Source organism: Symsagittifera roscoffensis, chromosome 6 (assembly GCF_963678635.1).
Source record: "Symsagittifera roscoffensis chromosome 6, txSymRosc1.1, whole genome shotgun sequence".
Classification (NCBI taxonomy): domain Eukaryota; kingdom Metazoa; phylum Xenacoelomorpha; order Acoela; family Convolutidae; genus Symsagittifera; species Symsagittifera roscoffensis.
Genome location: NC_087067.1, coordinates 43,077,710 through 43,097,546, shown reverse-complemented (window position 1 = coordinate 43,097,546; position 19,837 = coordinate 43,077,710). Strand labels below are relative to the sequence as shown.

General features: G+C 34.9%; 1 protein-coding gene across 7 annotated transcripts in view; it reads right to left on the bottom strand.

Moving 5' to 3' along the window:
- Nucleotides 1-1,214: 1,214 nt before the first annotated feature.
- The window catches only part of LOC134847625 (uncharacterized), a 30,093-nt gene continuing 11,470 nt past the window's right edge, over nucleotides 1,215-19,837 (bottom strand). For all 7 annotated transcript variants that reach the window (XM_063864770.1, XM_063864766.1, XM_063864772.1 and 4 more), the window contains exons 2-9: nucleotides 17,665-18,092; nucleotides 13,929-15,127; nucleotides 9,235-9,550; nucleotides 8,221-8,567; nucleotides 6,550-6,715; nucleotides 4,989-5,081; nucleotides 4,258-4,398; nucleotides 1,215-3,005 (exon numbers count right to left, since the gene is read on the bottom strand). In XM_063864770.1, coding sequence (XP_063720840.1) covers nucleotides 2,179-3,005; nucleotides 4,258-4,398; nucleotides 4,989-5,081; nucleotides 6,550-6,715; nucleotides 8,221-8,567; nucleotides 9,235-9,550; nucleotides 13,929-15,127; nucleotides 17,665-17,980 — 3,405 coding nt within the window. In that variant the 5' untranslated portion in view covers nucleotides 17,981-18,092 and the 3' untranslated portion in view covers nucleotides 1,215-2,178. The remainder of the gene's footprint in view (nucleotides 3,006-4,257; nucleotides 4,399-4,988; nucleotides 5,082-6,549; nucleotides 6,716-8,220; nucleotides 8,568-9,234; nucleotides 9,551-13,928; nucleotides 15,128-17,664; nucleotides 18,093-19,837) is intronic.

Sequence of the window (19,837 nt, the reverse complement as noted above, 5' to 3'; positions counted from 1 at the left end):
GTTGGATCATTCATTGCTTTTGGTTTGCTTAAAAGGTAAAAACTCTTTTTATGCATCTTAAGATACATTTTAATTATAAGCGCTCCATCTTCAAAGACTGTTTCCATTTTTTTTAACAGATATACAAAATGTGGATCTAGAATTTTCACTAGGGAGGGCAGAATTGCTTTTTTTTTTCGTTTTCGAGGCTCCAACTAACTTTTCTAATTACTATAGCAAAAAAAACACCAGTTTAAAAACACTTCGAAATTGAAAATAGATTACATTTTTGAGAAATCGCTCAATTACCAAAAAAAAAATAAGAGCAATTTTTGTAGCCGTGGCGAGTTTGCGCTCTAACTCAAATTTAAACATTCGCGCTGAAGATAACAATTACAAATGTTGAATAATTTTTGTAGTTGTGGCCATTTTCCGCTCCTATTCAATTATAAATATTCAAGCTGAAAGTAGCGTTTAACAATTTTGAATTTCTGACCACTACAGACCTTTTTTTTTAATCTTTTTGTTCCGACCATTTGAAAAATGGGGAGGAACTTTGTATTCTGGTGTTTTTTTTCTGTTTGTTTTTCACGCAAACTCAGGTACCAGAAATACTTATCGGAATGGGTCGAATGATATCTCATATTAAAGCCCTTTCAGTCATGATTTGGACGACATTTAAAAATCTTTAAAATTTTTCACAGTGAGAAAAACCGGAAGGAAATTCTTGATTTCGAACTAATATGGTGTGAGCATGTAAGCTTACAATAGCTTATGTAGGCTTACTTTAGGCCGCGAAAACTTAGATGTGCTCAGATAAAAGTAGTTTTAAGAGTTTTTAGCGCCATTTTGTCATTAAAGATTAAAAATTCCAAAAATTTCTGCAAAAAAATTGAAAAATTTTTTTTTTTTTTTTTTTTTTAATTTTTGTACAATTTTTTTAAAGTTTTTGTAGTCAATTTTCCTCAAAAACTGTTTTCCGAATGGCTTTTGTTACTGTGATTGTCATTTATGCTTAAGTTTTTTTCGTTCAGATTTTTTATCACATGCAGAAAAAAGCACCAATTTGAAAAAAAATTTTATTGTACTTTTTTAAGACTGTGGTCGCAACAATTTGTGCTACTTGCACAGTAACTGATTATCCTTGTTTATATTTCTATCTTCTTTTGGTTTCACATGCGTGAGTTCTGGTGTAATCGCAGCTCTATTTCTGAATTTACTGACAAAAAAAGGTGTGAAGGAACGAAAATATGAATTTTCGGATTTGCGGGTAGCATATAAACGTCTATTTAACAAAGATCCCTGAGAATGAAAAATAAGCATGAACACCTATCACAGAAGCGCCTTCAACTTATCTTTGATAATATTTTGATAATCATTTTATCAATCTAAACATCACTTAATTTTATATTTATGTCATCAAACTCAGAGTATTTTTCTACCCGACAAGTTCAGATTACAGCCAATTTACACATAGATTATATAGTCAGAAAAGTCTAGAGTCAAAAACAACAAAATGCAGCCAGTGATAGCCAAGGCGAAAGAGATAGATTAATGATTGAAGCAACTTCTAGTTATAATGCATATGGCATTTTCATTAATAAAAAAAAAACACAATCTAATGCTGCGGTTACAATACAAATGAAGGCAAAGTAGCAACATTTAAATGGGCGTATTTTACGTTTATGATCATTTTAACTTCATAAGAAATTTTGCGCCCATTTATTTGAAAGAGTGATATTTCGAAGTAGAAAGCCACGTGAAATAAAGCATGAATAAGCGAAAGAAAAGTCATGAAATTAGGAAAGTCATTTTTTTACAAAAGCTATATCAAAAATATTACATTCGAAAACACGCTTGAATACAAGAATAAGAAAGAATATCCATGAAAAGGTCATAATTTTAGTCAATAAATGATCAATTACTATTTTTTGAAAATAATAAACCATCAATTTTAGTTTTGACTCCAGCGCAAAAAAGTAAGGCATTTAATTGATGAAACATTGATCAAACAGTGAATTTAGAAATAAAACACATGCTTGTAAGTACTGGAAATTTTTTAAACGTCCGTAATCTGAAGTACACTTTAAAAAATTGAAAGTTTTGCTGTCAGTTACACTAAAATTCTCATCTATTTTGGCTTGTATGTGTTACATACATTGCGTGTAACATTGTAAAAAGTATTGCGTAACATTGTCATTACGTAACAATAGTGACAGTCGGCGATGCAATAGCTGCTGGTGGGGAAGGCAGAGGCGACTGGCTGATTTTCATTGTCGGACTATTACTTGTCGTCAAGTCGAGAACTTCCGACTCCGAAAACATCGGCATGTCGTTCGTCAATTCCTCTTCATTTTTGACTTGAGTTGAGTCAGAAGAAATCGGGTTAAGCGAGCTGTCTCTACCGAAATCCATTACGTCATCAGTAGCTTCTTCGTCGTCGGAATTCATTTCATCGTCGTCATTCATTTCAATATCGTCAACACTTGACATGTTTAGTGGTCCGGATTTCAAAATTTCCTTTATTTCGCTTCTTGAAAGCGAAGACAATGGAAATTTTGACAGAAAACTATGATTCATTTTGAGGTTTGCAGCTAAAGAACTTTCCGATTTCCGTGATGCAAAAGTAGTCAGGCCTTGGTCGTCTGCAAAAACGACCGGCGAGCTTTGTGTCGACGAGCATCCGGGAGGTTCCGAGAAAGGAGTCACTCGATTATTTTTCTCGACTCGGTTTTTCAACTCGTATTTCATAACCCCTGACGAGTGTTCCGACTCTGTTTCGGTTTCGGGGCTGTTCGGGTCCATTTTCATGTTGACGTCCGAACTGGCAACTGAGCTTATCGGCGAGAACTTTTCCGGACTCTCGCTTTCGGATCTCAGAGTCGAGACTTGAGTGGGTCTCAATAGGCCCGGATAGTCCTCGATTTTGCCCCCCAAAGGGGGAGCAGATGGCCTCGGAGTTGTAGGAGGGGGGATTTTGTATCCAATAGGAACCGGATGCTGTCGCATATGAATGGCCAAATTAACTGAAAACAAAACCAACAATTTGATAAATTTTATCACCTTTTTTTAAAGCCATGAAATCTTATCCGTAAAACATTAAAATAATTATACGACAATGACTTCAAACATTATGCACGCTGTAAGAGAAGTCTAATCAAAGCTGATATTACAAAGTTTCATTTTCGGGATCTGAGAAGTATTTGAGGTTTGGGTAAAATCGAAATTCCTTAGAGCCTATGTCAATTTTTAGAAAGTTGAAAAATATTTGTTTTGATCTTTTTATTGGGGAAAACTTTTGATTTAGCGCAAGATAAGAGCGAACATTTTCTTTTCATTATTAATCACTGAATGGAAAACAAGAAAGTTGTTTATGTTGAAAGTGTCAAAAACAATTGTTAATAAATGGGGAGATGTTAATAAAAATAAATGCCGTGGGAGCACAGGGAAAAACTGAATTTTTCTTGTGGCTTTTCCTTATCTTTGGAATTTTCGCCTAACAACCCAATTAATTTAGAATTATTAGAACAAACAGCGCAGTTATTAAAGCGGGACTGCGGGCTAATGTGTCAGTTTTTATCGCATTAATTTTTGATCAGGATACAACTTCAAAAATACACATTTTCTCCCATAAATTGACAAAAAACAAAAGAACGATAAAACTGTTTTGTTTTAGTTTCGTCGCTGCAAAAGTGTTGCGAGGGACGCTTTTGTGAATTTTTGGATCTGTTATAAGTTTATAATCTCTAAAATATCCATTCCTAAAGAGATTTTTCATTCAGGCTATTAAATTTTATTCTATCTCACCCAAAACCCAACAAATTTATCTATTAGAATTTCTACTCGGACGATTTTGTTGTGTAAAATCCATAACAGCATTAGGAGGTAATTGAAATTTTGATTCCTAAAAGATCATTCAGCGACGAGGAAAATATGAATATTCGAGCTACAAATAATGTGTCGCTGTTGAATCCTTTATTCAGGAATTCATAAAAGCTTGAACAAATTTCGGGTCAAATTAACAAAAACTCTTCCCCCCCCCACCCCAAAAAAAATACTCGAAGTTAAAATCCTTCACCCCACATTTTGTTTGGATTAAAGTTGCTTAGCGCTGCGTGTAAAATACTTGATTCTGACTGGCTGAAAATTCAAACCAAGAACCAAATTGATATCCTCCCCCTCAAACGCTAACGGGGGGGGGGGGGGGGGATGCTAACTTAGTTCCAGTTTTCATGACTCAGAAATCGGTCCGAGGTGTCAAGTGAAAATTCTTCACACCTTTTCTGGCGCACTGGAAATTGCAGAATTGACACGAATATATCTTGTCTATGGCTGTATGGCTTCGCTTTTTGTGCTTCTCGAGGCCATAGGGACTGCTGGCCATGAAGCCACACAACTCACACACATAAGACAAGTCTCCTGAAACAAGTAAAAAATATATTAGTTAGCAATTACTGATATGATTTATCTATTTATATTCCAATAAACTGCGGAAGACGGAATCACGTGTTTACTAAATATGTTTATAATTAATTAACAAAATCAGAAATTATTTTCAATTTGTTGTTTTTTTTTGTTTAAATGTTTTAAAAGTTGCAGGCGAGGACGAGGTGAGTTTAACCGGTGCAAGGTAAATAAGACGACAAGCCATTAAAACGACACGACATTAAGACGACAAATAAGGGGTTAAGTGGTTTAAATTTCTCAGAAATGCAATGTGGAGAATTGCGTGTAGCGTCCTTTTAAAGTCTCATCAAAAACGGTGGTCGTCTTAACCTCTGTCGTCTTAGTTGCCGGTCACAAGTTTAAACAACGCATGTTGAGTTTAAGATCGAATCATTGGAATATGATGACTCACTCTTGATGACTCACTCTTGTGTTTAATATCGAATCATAGGAATATGATGACTCACTCTTGATGACTCACTCTCAAGTTTAAGATCGAATCATTGGAATATGATGACTCACTCCTGAGTTGAAGATATAATAATTGGAATATGATGACTTACTCTTGAGGGGGTCTGTGAGGAGACTGGATTCGCTGCGTCCTCGGAGGTCTCGCATCATTGGGTCCACTGACATCAGAGTCAAAGCACGGTGCTCTAAAAATACAGTGCGATTATTACCAGCGAATCGCATTTTTGTACTGATATTTCCCAGAATAAGTTAATGATACATTTAAATTATTAAAAATTTTTTAAATTATTCTTGAAGCAGTGCGACTGATTTTATATGCTACAGTGTACCATAGAGGGTTTTTAAAATTTGAACAGTCCTGAAATAGTCCTGAATGGGCATTTAGGACAATTTATCGACAACAAAAATAGATCCCTATGATCAAGGTCTATGGACATCGGGATCACTATTTGGTTCTGAGACGACTATGCTTGAGAAAATTTACCATCATACAAGCTTTAACAGCAGTCGCGGTTGTGCGCTGTTCGTCAGAATTACATCACGCCATTTTTGCCTCCTATTCCGCAAAACATCGAATGAAAAAAGAAAACCTACAAAAATTTGCTCAAATTTTAATCAGAGCAAATAAGGCAGCAAACATTTAGGGAATTTTTGGGCTGAGAGTTATCAATTTGAATGTCTCATTTTGAGCTTGGTGAGGAAAAACAACTAACTTGTTACATTACAAACTTTGGAAGCATCTTTTTAATCTTTTTACCACTTCACTTAAGACTTAATGTATCAAATAGTTGCATTCAAGCACCATTAGTATAAAATAATCCTTTTTTGATCGTTTAACTTTCGCAAGTCTGAAGTCTACTATGAATGCGATCGATCAAGATTTAGCATTAAAAAAAGCCAGACGGTATAAAATTTTCTTAATTAGTGTGAAGTAGAAAAGAATTTTGGCTCGCAAGTGCGTAAGAATTCTTAAGATAATTTGATCACGGGTGAGTTCGAACAGACACTCTCGCGATGAAGCAAAGCCTATGTAATTACTTAAGCACGGTATTCTTGACCCGCACTATCAGCTGTTCTGTTCTAGCTGAAAATGTACTTAATTAGTGACATTTTAGAGGTGACCGCCCTTACTACAATTTTGATCCACCCTTAGGAGCTATTTTATGACATCAGTTTTCGGCCGATCGACCCTGAAATTTTCTTAAGGAACTTTTTCTAATTTTTCGACGACAATATGTACTGATTTTGAGGCGTGAGTGCAATTTATAGATCAAAACCTTCCAAAAAGTACGTAGAAAGGTCATTTTGACCCTGGCTTTTTTAAAATTTGCCTGCGGCGCCTGAGGAAATTTGGCTGAAGTTTGTGAAACCTCAAAAAATGAATTTGGTTGACCTAAAAAAAGTTCGACAAACTTCCCGCGCATGCCACGAAAAGCCAAATTGGCTGGCCTCAAGAAAGGTCATGAAATTTTAAAAAAAGACAATTTGCTGTAGTTGATGACTATAGGCAGTCGCATGGAACGGGAAACAATAAAAGCTGTTATTTTTGCAAAAAATAAACGAAAAAAAAAATATTTTTTAAGTATGCTTTTTTTGCGCGCGCGTGGTGGTGGGGGGGGGATTGAATGACAGTGTATAAGTTGTTCTGCTTACCTTCTGGCATTTCGCGATTGTGTTTCTTAATGTAGTGCTTCTGCAGATCCTTCATGTCTCCTGCCCCGTACCTGCAGATTCTGCAGAAGAACTGCTTCTCCAAATGTCGCTTGAAGTGCAGTTTCAGATTGTCCTTCCGACTGCATCTGTAGTCGCACTTCTCACACTAAAAATAGGGACTACTTATAACTTAAAATCAAAGTTATGACGTATAAATACATAGTATACTCGCCCCATAACAAATTTGGCATCGAATTATTCACAGATAATTAGGCAAGCCCCCCCCCTCCCACACACACACACACACACACACACACACACACACACACTGCCCCCGATTCTGCCCTGATGCCTTAGTATTAAAAGCATCAAGAGAGCTTTCAGACGCAAATTTTAAGCGTTTAAACCCTAATGAAAGTTTCTTCTCGTAGAAAATTCAAAATTAGAAAAGTTTATTTTTGATTATATATGATGACTGGAACATTAAATGGATGCTAATTGCGTGCATCTAACGCGGTTTTTGATACACTATCAACAAAATAAATTATCAGAAGCGATACTTTTTAAAAACTAGACACTATTCAACGCCTAAATACTTGATAGAAAAAACATCAAGCTATAAAAAACAATAATTTTAACCCCAATCTCAATTTATCAATTCCAATTCAGTCCTAATTAACGCATGTTCTCAACAAAGCTTTCCTTATCGACACTTTTTCGCATCGAGGAGTGAAAATAACTTAAATTCCCATCCTTTTTCTCATTTTTTTTTGCTTTTAAGGTGGAGTTCTATGGTGTTTTCCTAAGATAGTGTTTTGTAATTTTTTCATCTCAGACACCGAAGCGCCAACAGGTAGCGATTGAAAAAACTCAAGAATTCAACAAGGTTTTCATCAGTGGAAATTGACTCGATTACTGTTTTTGAACATGAAGAAAATTGTATTTTTCAATTTTTTCTACTTTATTTTGTAGGTTGTTTCGCCGTCATTAATGAGTGGTTATTGAAAATATTTGATCTCTGTGTGAGCTTGCAAAACAATTCACTCCTGGATAGTTTAGATATAATGAGCTCTCAAAGTAAAGATTTTTTTTTTCAAAATGGCGACAGAAAAAAAAACAAAAGAAAGAGGCAAATTGAAACAAAAGTTGGATTAAAGGTGAGCTAACTACTTTGTGAAGTTGAAATTCGAGATACCGAGTCCGTTATTGGACGAAGGAAAATTAGCATGATTATGAGGATTTTTTCAATAAACATCTGAAAACACGCTAATCCTTCGAACAATAGGCTATATACTCTCAGACTTCCAAACTAAGCAAAGTGTTAACAATAGATACATCGAAAACTTTTTAATAATTTCATAAAATTTATTTCAACTGTTCCATATAAAATTTCATATCATATCTGATTAAAAAAAATGAATGTTTTCTAAATTCTCTTAAGCAGGTGTAAAAAAGGCGATGTTCTGTGCATAGCTACACAATGTCTGTTTTGCTCAATTTTTGCAGGAATTTTTGGAGCTGTGTTGATGTTACAGTTTTTGTTCGAGCTCAAAATTTTGTTCCCGTTTTTTTTATTAGTGGCACACAAAAACTTCAGAGGGGGTCGACAAATCCGTTTGCGAAAAATATTCTTAAGTTTTTATTTAATTTTTTTTGAAGAATCGTTTTTACTTTGAATGGTTTTTCGCCAGTATGGGTTCGTCTATGTTGTACGATCTTCTGCAAGGTTCTCAAGCCAGTTCCGCAAATGTCACAGATGAAGTCAGGTCCCACTTTGTGCGTCTTCATGTGCTCTTCAAGCATGTCTCGGTTCACGAAGGTAGCGTGACATATTTTGCACGATATGTGCGAATAGAGGTGACTTTTCTGGTGTATTTGCAGAGCGTGAACATTTGTGGTGGTGTACTCGCAGCTTTCGCACCTGTATAGTAGAAACATGTCGGGTCCGACGCCGCACGTGATTATTCGCTCGTCGGGCCCGAGTGTCAGTTCTCCCCGCGAGCCGAGAAGAGGCGGAACTGAAACAAAAAAAACTGTAATTTTTGAAAAATAATTCAAAAAATTTAGCAAATGAAAAAAATTATCAGACAACTATTTAAAAAATAGTTTAAAAAATTAATTTAGCTTTTACGCTAGTCCCATCTTGTACGAACACAACTTGTAAAATCCAAATAAGCCATCAACTAGCCAAATATTCTTCATCGCAATAAATTTCTGTTTTTTTTAATTCAGGCTATACTTAAAAAAGAATAGCCGCTTGCTGTTCGAGCAGCACAGAATGTTCCGTTCAAAAAAAAAAAACGAAAACAAAAAATTGTAAATTTTTCTTTTTTTTCAAATTTGCTTCATATTTTTATATTTTGTTATAAAAATTTCGCGTAGTGGGACAATTCTGTGCTATTTGTAACCAGTTATTCTGGTTATTGTTGAAGTTTCAGTTACATTATATCATCGTAACTGTTTAGTTGAGAGTTGAACAAAAATTTTAGGCTCTCCACTCACCTGGCATGTTCATCAATTTTATGGTGTAACGAGTGATTTTACAAGGTTGACTAAGAAGACCAACCATGTTGATGTTATCTGAGCTTTGATGTTATCAATTTGATGTTAGAAAAATTTGATGTTGGAAAAAGAGCTTTGATGTTATAAATCATAGCTTTAAACTATGATGATTGTTGAACTTACGGAACTGTCCTGTCCCAACCACCCCTGTCGGATTGCCAGTCGCCGTCGGCAACAACCCACCCGCGTGTTGCACTCCTTCGAGCAATGAGTGAGGTACCCCTGCGCCTCGATGTGATTGGTGGGGGTGCGTTAGAGACTGGAATGGGTTCTGGGGGTGGGTTGGGGGTGACGGCAACAAAGTAGTGCTACCGGGAGGTGTGACCAGGCCTTGTCCCCCCACCCCTTCTGAACTGAGTTTGCTGCTTTGTAGTGACTGCTGCTGCTGGTGTTGACGAATGAGTGACTCATTTAGTGCACTAGTCGGGGACGTGAAGAACTGAAAACAAACAAATTATTTATTTTCGCCCTCAACTTCATTTCTGACCTTTTATTTCAAAAATCTTTCTATACGTAATTCACTGTCAATAGCAAGAGCTCAAGTTAAAATATAGAACGGACTTTGAAAACTTTTTGTTTTTCTATTATGATTCGATGCATATTTTCCTAAGTTAGCTATTTCTCTGATTTGGTTTTTAAAAGAGTTTTTTTTTGTTTTAACCAAATTTGGTTCAATTATTGTCTGGTTCAAACAAGCTGGCGCCACAAATATAAATTTAACTTTTCAATGGTTCCTCAAAGACTCTTAATTTTGATGATTTCTTCACTTGTGAGCTCGTTCAATTCTCACAGGTAATCATTATCAGTTAAAAAGCACTGTTATCAAGTGCAAATTTAGTACTTTCTCTAATTTAGTGAAAAGCTATGGGCTGATTAAATTGACTCAGATGGGTAAAATAGGCGATTAAGTATCAAATAAGGGGTGGTTAGGCAAAACTTTTATCAATTGAAGCCCCCTGTTTGAATTGAAAGTGGCTCAAAATTAATGAAATCAAATTATTTTTTGAAAAACTAAGGAGAGTTGGTGCCAAATTAGGACCCAAATAATCTCGAAATGGGCAATTAAATTTTCCAGATAGACAAAAAAGGCGACAGAATATCTGCTTGGAAAAAAGATAAGCAAAAATTTAGTTAATTTGGTTTAAAACCTCATTTTTAGTTAAATTTTTTGACTCCAGTTTTATCTCATGGGATCATCTGGGAAGAAATGCATCAATAAATGGAGTTGAAGAAATCATCAGAAAATTCGATTAGCTAACATTTGAAAAAAAAAAACTGATTAAAATTCGGCACTTAAAATTCTAATAAGAGTTTTTCAGGCACATTCTAAAGGGTGCCTCACTTTGCCTTCATTGAAAATTATTAAAATAAATAGTGACAAGCTCTTATAAACAGACTAGATTGCGAGCGCTAAATTGTTTTTGTTTCAATCACCCCCAATTTCCCCTCCTTCGAGAGGTGACACGGGACGGAATGTCTGCTAGAAGCACCTCTTTTCTCCCATTTTTCACTATCAGCTCATCTGAAATTGAGCTGATGAACACTTTTTTAACCTGTCACTCTCAACCAAAGCAGAAACGAGGGGCTTTTCGACGTCAAATCGGAATGAAATTTAAAAAAACTCGTTTTTACCCGTTTCTTCAAATATTTAAAAATAAATCTGAAATTGATTACCGAAGTCATCAATTTTTTTTCGAGCTACGCAAATCAAAACTGCTGAACTTTTTTAAAAGTAATTGTGATTAGGACAAAGTTATTTGCAATTTTAAATCAAAAACTAAATTTCCAGAGACTTGTTCATTAAAATTGTACTTTTGAAAGAGTAATTCAAGACTTCAGTTTAAGTTTCGAAGGTTGACAGCTACGAAGCTTTATAAGTCAAACTATCATAGTTTCAGCTCAAATTTTAAATTGAGCTAGTTTTGAATCAATTTTCTATCAATGTGTCATTTGTTTTATTAATACGGTCAAAAAACTTACGCACCTAGTAGAAAAATTAGGCATTTTTACTTTCAAAAACACTCATGCATAAATATACAGTAAATAATAATACAAAAACTATCACGCAGCTACATAAAACTATCAAAATTAAATGTAGCTCGATTGAATCGATTAAACAGAGTAAACTGTCGGTCGTTGACCTTTGAGAAAAAACCAAAACTTGCTTTCGATTTGTTTGCTCACAAAGTCCATAAGCTGACATAAAAAGCCCTAATCTCAAACTATAAACGGGGACCTTAATCCAAATTAAAGATACAACAATTACTAAGTCTATTTGCAAAAAGGTTCGCAAACTTAACACGAGCTAAGTGGGTCAACAATCCGCGACTCATATCGAAAGTTTCGAAAAATGTCAAAACATTTAATCTAGGCGGATGAAGTAATTTGGAATAAAATAGTTTAAAAGAAATACCAGAAAACCACAAATTGAACAAAAATATTCTTGTTTTGACCATAAAGTGAGGTAATTAAAGCTTCAGATTTTTTTCTCTAAAAATACTTAATATAGCAAACAAGAGATGTATCGTATCGGAACTTTTTTAATTGTTAACTGATTTAAACTAAGAGGTTTCGAAATTTATCAGTTTTGAAGAAAACTGTTTTTTTTTGCTTTTCAGAACAATTTTTATTGATTTTTATGAATCATGGTTTTTATTGAATTTAAGATAACAAAAAAATGTTAGAAAAACAATAGAGTATTTGGACCATTAAGTGCGCCTCGGTTTTTTTCATTCTTCGCTGTACATAAGTCTCAGAAGCAGCAATATTTGAACCCGTTTTTCTCAGCTTATTTAAAAAGTTTTAATTATAATTTAAAAGTCTTAAAAATGGTGAAAACTTGATCTATTACGAGCCTTCTTTGAGATGCTTGAAATCGCGTTAAAATGTCTCTACATCAATTCGGCCACATGTTGTTTTAACTTTCGAAAAACTGAAGAATATTCATGGCAACTGCAGTGCTTTTACTCCCGGCAAAATTTTACACACGAAGTAACCGTTTTTTCATAGGGCACTCTAGAGAAAAAGGCATTTTTCATATTTGCTAAACACCAAAAAAAACTTCCAAAATCTTGATCTTGTCAATTTTCAATCCCAAAGTTTTTCAGTTGAGGTCAAAAGTCACTATTTTTTGAGATTTAGTTAAAATTATACTAATGATGAGTTTCAATGAACAAACAACAGGTGCTTTATTGAACTGCTAAGAAAAATATTAATTAAACACTAAACATTAATGCCATATTATGAGTATAACAAGCTTGAGTTATTGCCTTTTAAATCACTCTCAAATGTTACGCAATTTGGGTTGACAACGGAAAGACATTAACAATTGTAATGCTTTCTGTAACACCCCAAAACTGATGGCCCTAAAATGTGACACCGGATTAGCATAAAAATGTCATTTTAATATCAAGATTTGTTTATTTTAATTGAAACACGTTTTTATAGGCGTTTTAGTGCGCAATCCTAAATACAGTAAGCATTCTTTTGAAACGAAAATTTGTGACAAAACCATCGAAATGTGAAATGATTTTATTGTTCACAAATGAATGATGAAGAATACGCAACAGTCAAATAGTCACTTTATTTTGAATCTGCATCACTTATATTTAAAAAAGATCCTGAGAAACTGGAAATTTACCATTTAAAAACAACAATAAACTCTTAAACGTTTTTTCTAACTGTCAATTTTTTTTGCATCCTGGCACACAAAATTAATGTTGTTTGAGAAACTCAGCTTGTGTGTGCTCCTAAAATTCAAGTTACTCCATAATTTATAGAAAGTTCGATGACCTATAGGCACGTTCGATCTGTGAAAAGCGAAACAAAGATCTTCCGTTTTTAAAAAATTCAGCAGCCGCTGAAACAAACAATACTTAGGAGTATATGAATCGATTTTTAAGCGCTCAAGTATCCAATTTTAAACAGGCGAATTCTAAATTTCAACTTGATTGAGAAACACTAAATGAATTATTGATGATTTTTTGCGCTTTTCAGATTTGGGATTTGGTGTTTAGGAGCGCAGCTAATCTCTCAACAATTGAGTTTTAGAAGCTCTAGCGGAAGCTTCATAGAGCAGTTATGAAAAGTTAATTTGATAGGGATTAATATTTAGCAGTTCAATCTTTATAAATTGCCTATTAAAACGTAAGACAAAGGGTGATTTCCTTTTAAGGATCATCAAATTTGTTTCATCTTGAATGCGAGAGGCGTTGCCCCTTTTTTGAAAATCAGACATCAAAGAAATTTATTGCGCCAAAAGTTCAATTGAGAAAAAGTCTGAAATTTTTTTCTCCATTTGGTGCAACTATTTGAAAAAAGCATAAATTTCAGGATTGATTTGATTTTAGAAAAATAAAAAATGTCACGCAAACTTTTAATAAATTCGACATTACAATTTTTTTCGACAGTTAAAATATAAAAAATCAAGAAAAACTCATTCATTTGAGAGAAAGCTCAGTAATTTTTCCAATTTGAGAAAATTGGCAATTAGCAGTTTTTCAAAGAAAAACTAAAATAAAAACCAAGTTTTCCCCTAATTGCCAAACTCTTCAATTTTCTTTTTTCTTCAGTTAAGGTAAATTAGTCTCAATCACAACAAAGTTGATGTTGAAACAAAATTAGCAGCCAAAAAAGAAGTCAAGAGTCTCAGTTATTATTTGAACAAAAATCTTTTAAATGCCGAAGCATGTTAATAGAATGTATCAGATGTTCTGTACTATAGGATGTGATTGCTAGTTCACTATATATCAAGCCCCCAGTTAAAAAATCCCCCCCCCCACTCTTCCGCTAAGCAAAATGATATAAAATATACTTACAGGTGGGGGTGGTAATCGAGCATGTTGCATCTCACGGTGAGCGGATGAGACGTCTACAGGCAGAGAAGATATCGCTAGCTTCCCTTGATTAGATAATGCTAGAAAGTGGGGGTTGTTTGAGAGTGGGCTGGAAATATCTACTCTGGAAGGGTGGGGTTGGATAACAGAGTCAGTCCTGCCAGCTATTCTTCTGAACTGGCTACCACTCCCGAACCCCATACCTTGAAGACCCGGTGACACGCTGGAACCTGTGGGACTCAACCCTGGCAACAACGACGGGTGACTGTCTATGTAGTGACGTGCTAAGTACTCAATGTCTGTGAACTGAATCCGACAAATATGACACATCGCGGGTCGTGTCGACGTTTCCGGCAATGATTGTCGTGGCTCGGACGCTTTGAACATCTCGGCTGAGCTTTGAGTAGTCGGTCTCAGAAGCTGAGGGGGTGGGGGTACGATCACTCCTGGTTTTTCCAACGGGGGAGGGGTAGATTTGCTGGCCATTTTGGCAGAGCGAATAGCTTCGTTTAACGCGTGAAGAGAATTCGAAGCACTGAGCCTTTTTAGATACTCTTGATAAGCTCCTGAGTTTTGTGACGATATGTAAGCGGCAGCGCTTTGCTGGAAGTTCCTGTGTTGGCTCGCTAAAAACTGGCTGTGCTGTTGTCTTATTCGTTGCTGATTATGTTGATAGATTAGAAACTTTTGTTGTTCGGTTAAAATTCCCGAATTTAGAGATTCACTCGGCGACAGATGTTCTCGGCTCCGAGCGCTCAACCTGTCTAAAACTTCTTTCAGTTGTTGAGATTCGGCAGTCGCTCCTGCAAAGTTGGGTGCGGATGTCGGCGAAAGCGAAGAGGAGTTACCATATGGGGAAAACTGTGAAATGCTAGTTAAAGTTGAAAAATCAGGTTTCGCGGGCGGCGGTTTTTGAATTGTATGAACACGACTGTCGGGCGCTGCAAAATGACTCTCTTGTGACTTTGTGATTTGACTGATTAGTTTCGAAATTGATTCGGTCGAGGGGACGCTGCCTGTAGTCGGGGGTGAGAGATTGTTTCTCGGCTGTTGCAACTCTGGACACGAAGTCAGCTCGTGGAGTTTTAGTTGCTCAATTGTTTTGAAAGTGTCGTGACACCAATCGCAACCATATTCTGAGCTCTTTCCAAGTGGCTCATTTTTAACTTCTTTCTTATCAGCTAAAAGCAATAATAAACGGTAATTATGAGTTCTAACTAATTCTAAGCAATTTCCCACAAAATTCATTAAAGGTTATTATAGAATTTCCTAAAATTATCCAAAAAATAACATAAAAGTAGAAGCATTATCTTAAAGCATTGTCTTAGAACAAACTTAGGGACTATTTTTTTTAAAGGCGGACCTTGAAAAATATAAGGCTAGTTATTAGAAATAGCGGGGGCTCCCTGTTGCCTGCATGCCTTATCCAGTCTTGAAATAACTTTATCTAATTTTGAACGAGATAATTAGTTAAAATCAACTTTTACTTAATAACCAAGATACGGTTAAATACAGCAAAAAAGTTTAAAAGCAGTACCGCTATGCCAATTGATGCACATAAAATTTTTCAGTGAAATAGGTATGTCAAGATAAAAAATAAATAGTTCAAATTTAGATGGAAAACTTACTTTATCAATTTACGAAACTGATTTAAAACAATAACCAGAATAAATTGTGTTTTTTGCATGCAAAAATCTATTTGGCACGTTTTACCAGAATGTGAAGGTAAAAATATGTATTAAAATATAATAGACGTGGTAGGTTATTTATTTTTTATAACTTAGCTTCTAAGACTATGTTTACTACAGCGTGAAACTTTTATAAACGTAAATTTTCTTTATTTTCTAATGTTTTTTACCTGTTATAACAAACGTGCCACTGGATTTGTCAAAACCTGTGCCAAAAACATATACCAAAAACTCAAACATATACCGAAAAAATAAAATAAGCGACAAATACATTAGTAAGAATCTCAAACACCAGATATTCTAAATAGCATAGAACCATTGCAACAAACACCAAGTGCTCTTCATAAGCTGGTTGTGCATTTTTCTTTTCAATAATTAAGACTCCTAATGTGATAATTGAAAATAAATGATTCGAATTAAGTGAAGCATCATTCTAAAATTCTAGACAAAAGGAACGAAGAGAGCATAATTTATATTTAATTTAAGTTTGAATCAACGTTTGATTTGTATTAACTTGACAAAAATATGGTTTGATAGAAGTTTCTAACCTAACCTTCAGTTTATATGAAGTCACATCACATATTTTGTCACATACGCTAAAAATGATCTCCAGCAATTATTTTTTCGCTTTAACACTCTTCTTCAGTTTTGATTCGAAAACTTGCGTTTTTTGCCTATTCTACAGAATAAAGTAGACCTGCCGTCAAAAATGACGCTCTAAAAACGCCAAATTGGAGATTCCTTGTATGCCAATGAAGTCATACTAAACGCATAGAAGGAGAAGAGAGCCGAAGAAATCGCTTTTACTCCTTGATATTTAAAACAACATTTGAAAAATATTGCAAACACTTTGTCAACAAGCCATCAGGCCGAATTATGCCTCCGATTTTTTTCAATGACTGATAGCGGGCGTTTTCATAAAAGAAAAATTGCACGCCTGAAAAATTCGTTTAAGCAGTGGCGACATGATTATTAGCGATCCGCCTAGTACCTATTTATTTTTCCTTAAATTACGAAACATATATCCTCAGGGTGGAAAAAATTCAAATAGAAATATTTTGTTATTTAGAGTTATCTCCTAATTAGACTGTAAAAAACTGTTGTTTTCTTAAGCCCCGAAAAGTAACAACAAAAGATAAAACAGTTATCGATATGAAAGTAAACGTTAATACTGCCGGTTAAACTCAAGAAATCAAAGCTGCGATTAAAGGCAAACTAGGAACAAAAGATTTTTCATAAATCTGACCTTAGGAGAAACCTTTGAAATAAATATTTGTATTCATAAACTACCGCAAAAGTGGCGCTGAGTGAACCCAAAATCTATTCTGTTTTAGTTAAATTTCATAATGCAGGCGTGTATTAATGTCTCGTTAATTCTATAAAACAAAAATACCCGAAAAGGATAGTTCTATTTTAGGAAATGTTTTTGGTTTCTCATCCAAACACTTAAATCAAAAAGGAAAAATGTTTGTAAAAACAAAAAAAAACACTTTTTTTATATAAACAAACAATTAGGAGATATGGTGGCAAACCCTGAAACGGACATTTTTTTAAAAATAAAAAATATGCTAATTATTCGAGAGATAATAGAAATGTGAGAAAAAAAATAAAACAACCAAAATTAAATTAAACGCACCAAATACCTATGACATATCTGATTGTCTAAAAAAAACACAGAAAAAAGCGTGAAAATGTAAGCGCAGCGGAGCAAGGGTATTCTACTTGCAGTGCCTTGTTGCGAATTGCCGCCCTTCACGTGAGTACACCTCAAATGGGAAATAATTGTGGCTCCGAGCAGCAGATTTTTCCTATGGGGATGATTTTTAGGATAACTTGCAATCAGAGCAGACAACATACGAAATGTTTCATGTCAAAACACCACACGCGATCTCTGACGTTCTGATCACAAGATCTATACGCCGTGTGACGCTCTTAATCATGTCAAAATTTCTAGTCTCTAATTCAAAAGACATGCATTAAGTTCTACGGGAACTGAAAAAAAGTCTTCAAAAATGGTTTGTTCATCTTACTTTGTTTTTTGTTTCGGCTTTTGACTTCTTCGGACGAAGTTTCCAAATCTGAATTCTCCACATCAATTTGTTCATCGTCATCTGCGTCATTTTCCACAGGACCTGATTTAATCACGTGATCTCCATTTTCGACCACCACGTGATTTTCTGTCTTTTCATCGTTAAAGTTTCCTTCGAGTGTCGTTTTACCGGGTGGCGTTGTCTCGTTATTATTCGTGCCGAGTAGACCCGAATTGCTTGTCAGTGATGATGTGGTTACCTTGGAGTCGTTTGTTACGTCATGTCGGGAGCAATTGCTTTCCATGAAAGATTTCATTCTTTTCCTGTTCTTCCTGGATTGAATTCGGATGTAAGAGACTGCGTTGCGTAACTATTACTTTAGCCGATAATTCGCTTCGCAGATTTTAGATGATTTGCACGAAGAAATTCTAAAACAATTTTTTTTCACTCATTGGTTAATAAATCATTGCTTACTAGTAAATGAAATGATAACAAGGGTAATTCATAACGGTTACTGTTAAAAGTTCATTTGAAGTTCCTGTCTTTCTCAAAAAGAAAAACTAACCGTAATACTTCAATGTAAAATTTGATTTGCAATTTTTCTTTTCAAACTACGTGTTAGGATTACCATAATCTGTGATCGACTAATCAAATAAAGTTCTTTGACAACAATATTATTATTTTTATTTTCTCAAACTAGACAACTATTCCAAAAACTGTACCAATGGAGTCGGGTGACCTCAAACTATACGAACAGATTTCTGAATAGTCTAAATTTCGGCTCAATTTTCCCTAGAGATCGAAATCTAGTTTCGAATTAAGATCTAAACAAGAATCGATGCCCTTGTGATTTAAGCCTATAGGGTTCAGTGAACATCTATTCAAATTTGATTATCCTAAAATAAGTTAAACTCTTTGTTTGTCAAATGTCCGATTCATATACATCGTTATCCAATCTGATAGCTCGGATCAATCGTAAGTTAGTTTAAAACCTTACTAGGTAAACATTTGTTTAGGTCCTTCAACTTTACAGTTTTCTTAAAATATTCTTTGATATTTCACAGATGTCAAAAATGCATGTAGGCAGATAAGACTTCAAGACCTTAAATCACTCAATGTTTTGAGAAAGCTATGCTATGCCTCAATTTCATATTGGACTCAAATTTCTGACCTAAATAACTTTTAATCTTTAACATATCCAGGGACGGATCTAAGATTTTCTCCAGAGAGGGGCGGATTTTCAAAAACTTTTTCCAATATTTGTCGACCTTTTTTTGTCGACCAAATTAGTTTTCCGAGCTCTCCCAAAGCACTAAAAAGTCCCTGTTTCGGCCAAAATTTCTGTTCAAAAAAAAGCAGGCCAAAAAGGCGTTTTTAGGCACTTTTTGGAAAATTTTTACCAAAAAATCGCGTTTTTTGGCGCGCGCTCCCCCTTTGAAATAAGTATATATTGGCGCCTTCGGAAAATTTAAGGGTCCGTCAGTCAAAATTGGATATCTGAAAATAGTTAAAAGGGGGGACTCTTTGAGTCGGTAAGGGGTCGAATCCCTGAGGGGGTGGGGAGAGGCGTCCCCCCCCCCCCCCTAAATCCGCCCCTGAACAGACATCGCTGAAAAATAACCAACATTTGGAGCTGAAAAATAACCAACATTTAAAGAGATCCCAGAAATGACATAGCTTTGCACAAAATCTGTGAGGTGTTTTGCAATAAGATTCCAAATTATTCAGTTATTTTGAAAAAAATAGATCTTAAAATTTTTTTTCATAGGTTTTCTACATAAGTTTGATTTATTTTTTTTTGAAAAAAAAATGAAAAACTAAATCAATTTTGAACTAGAAATTCAGCCCAGCCTTTTGACGCAAACTTTGAACTTTGATGCAAACCGATCAATGTGTTCAATTTCGTTTCTTTTCAACCTAACCTTACGGATCAACTTACCTAACCTGAGGAGTTTTTAATTAGACTATGTAGAAGGGCATGAATTTGAAATCACTAATTAAGAGTTATTTGATCAGACTTAAACCCTTGATTGAAACAAGAACTGAAATTTGAGCTAGTGGTCCATTTTGAACAAAAAATAATCAAATCAACTTCTACAACTACTGAAAGTTTTCTGTTCCCATCGTAAATGAGACTGACGGAAGACCCAATTGAAAGCCATAACAATAAATT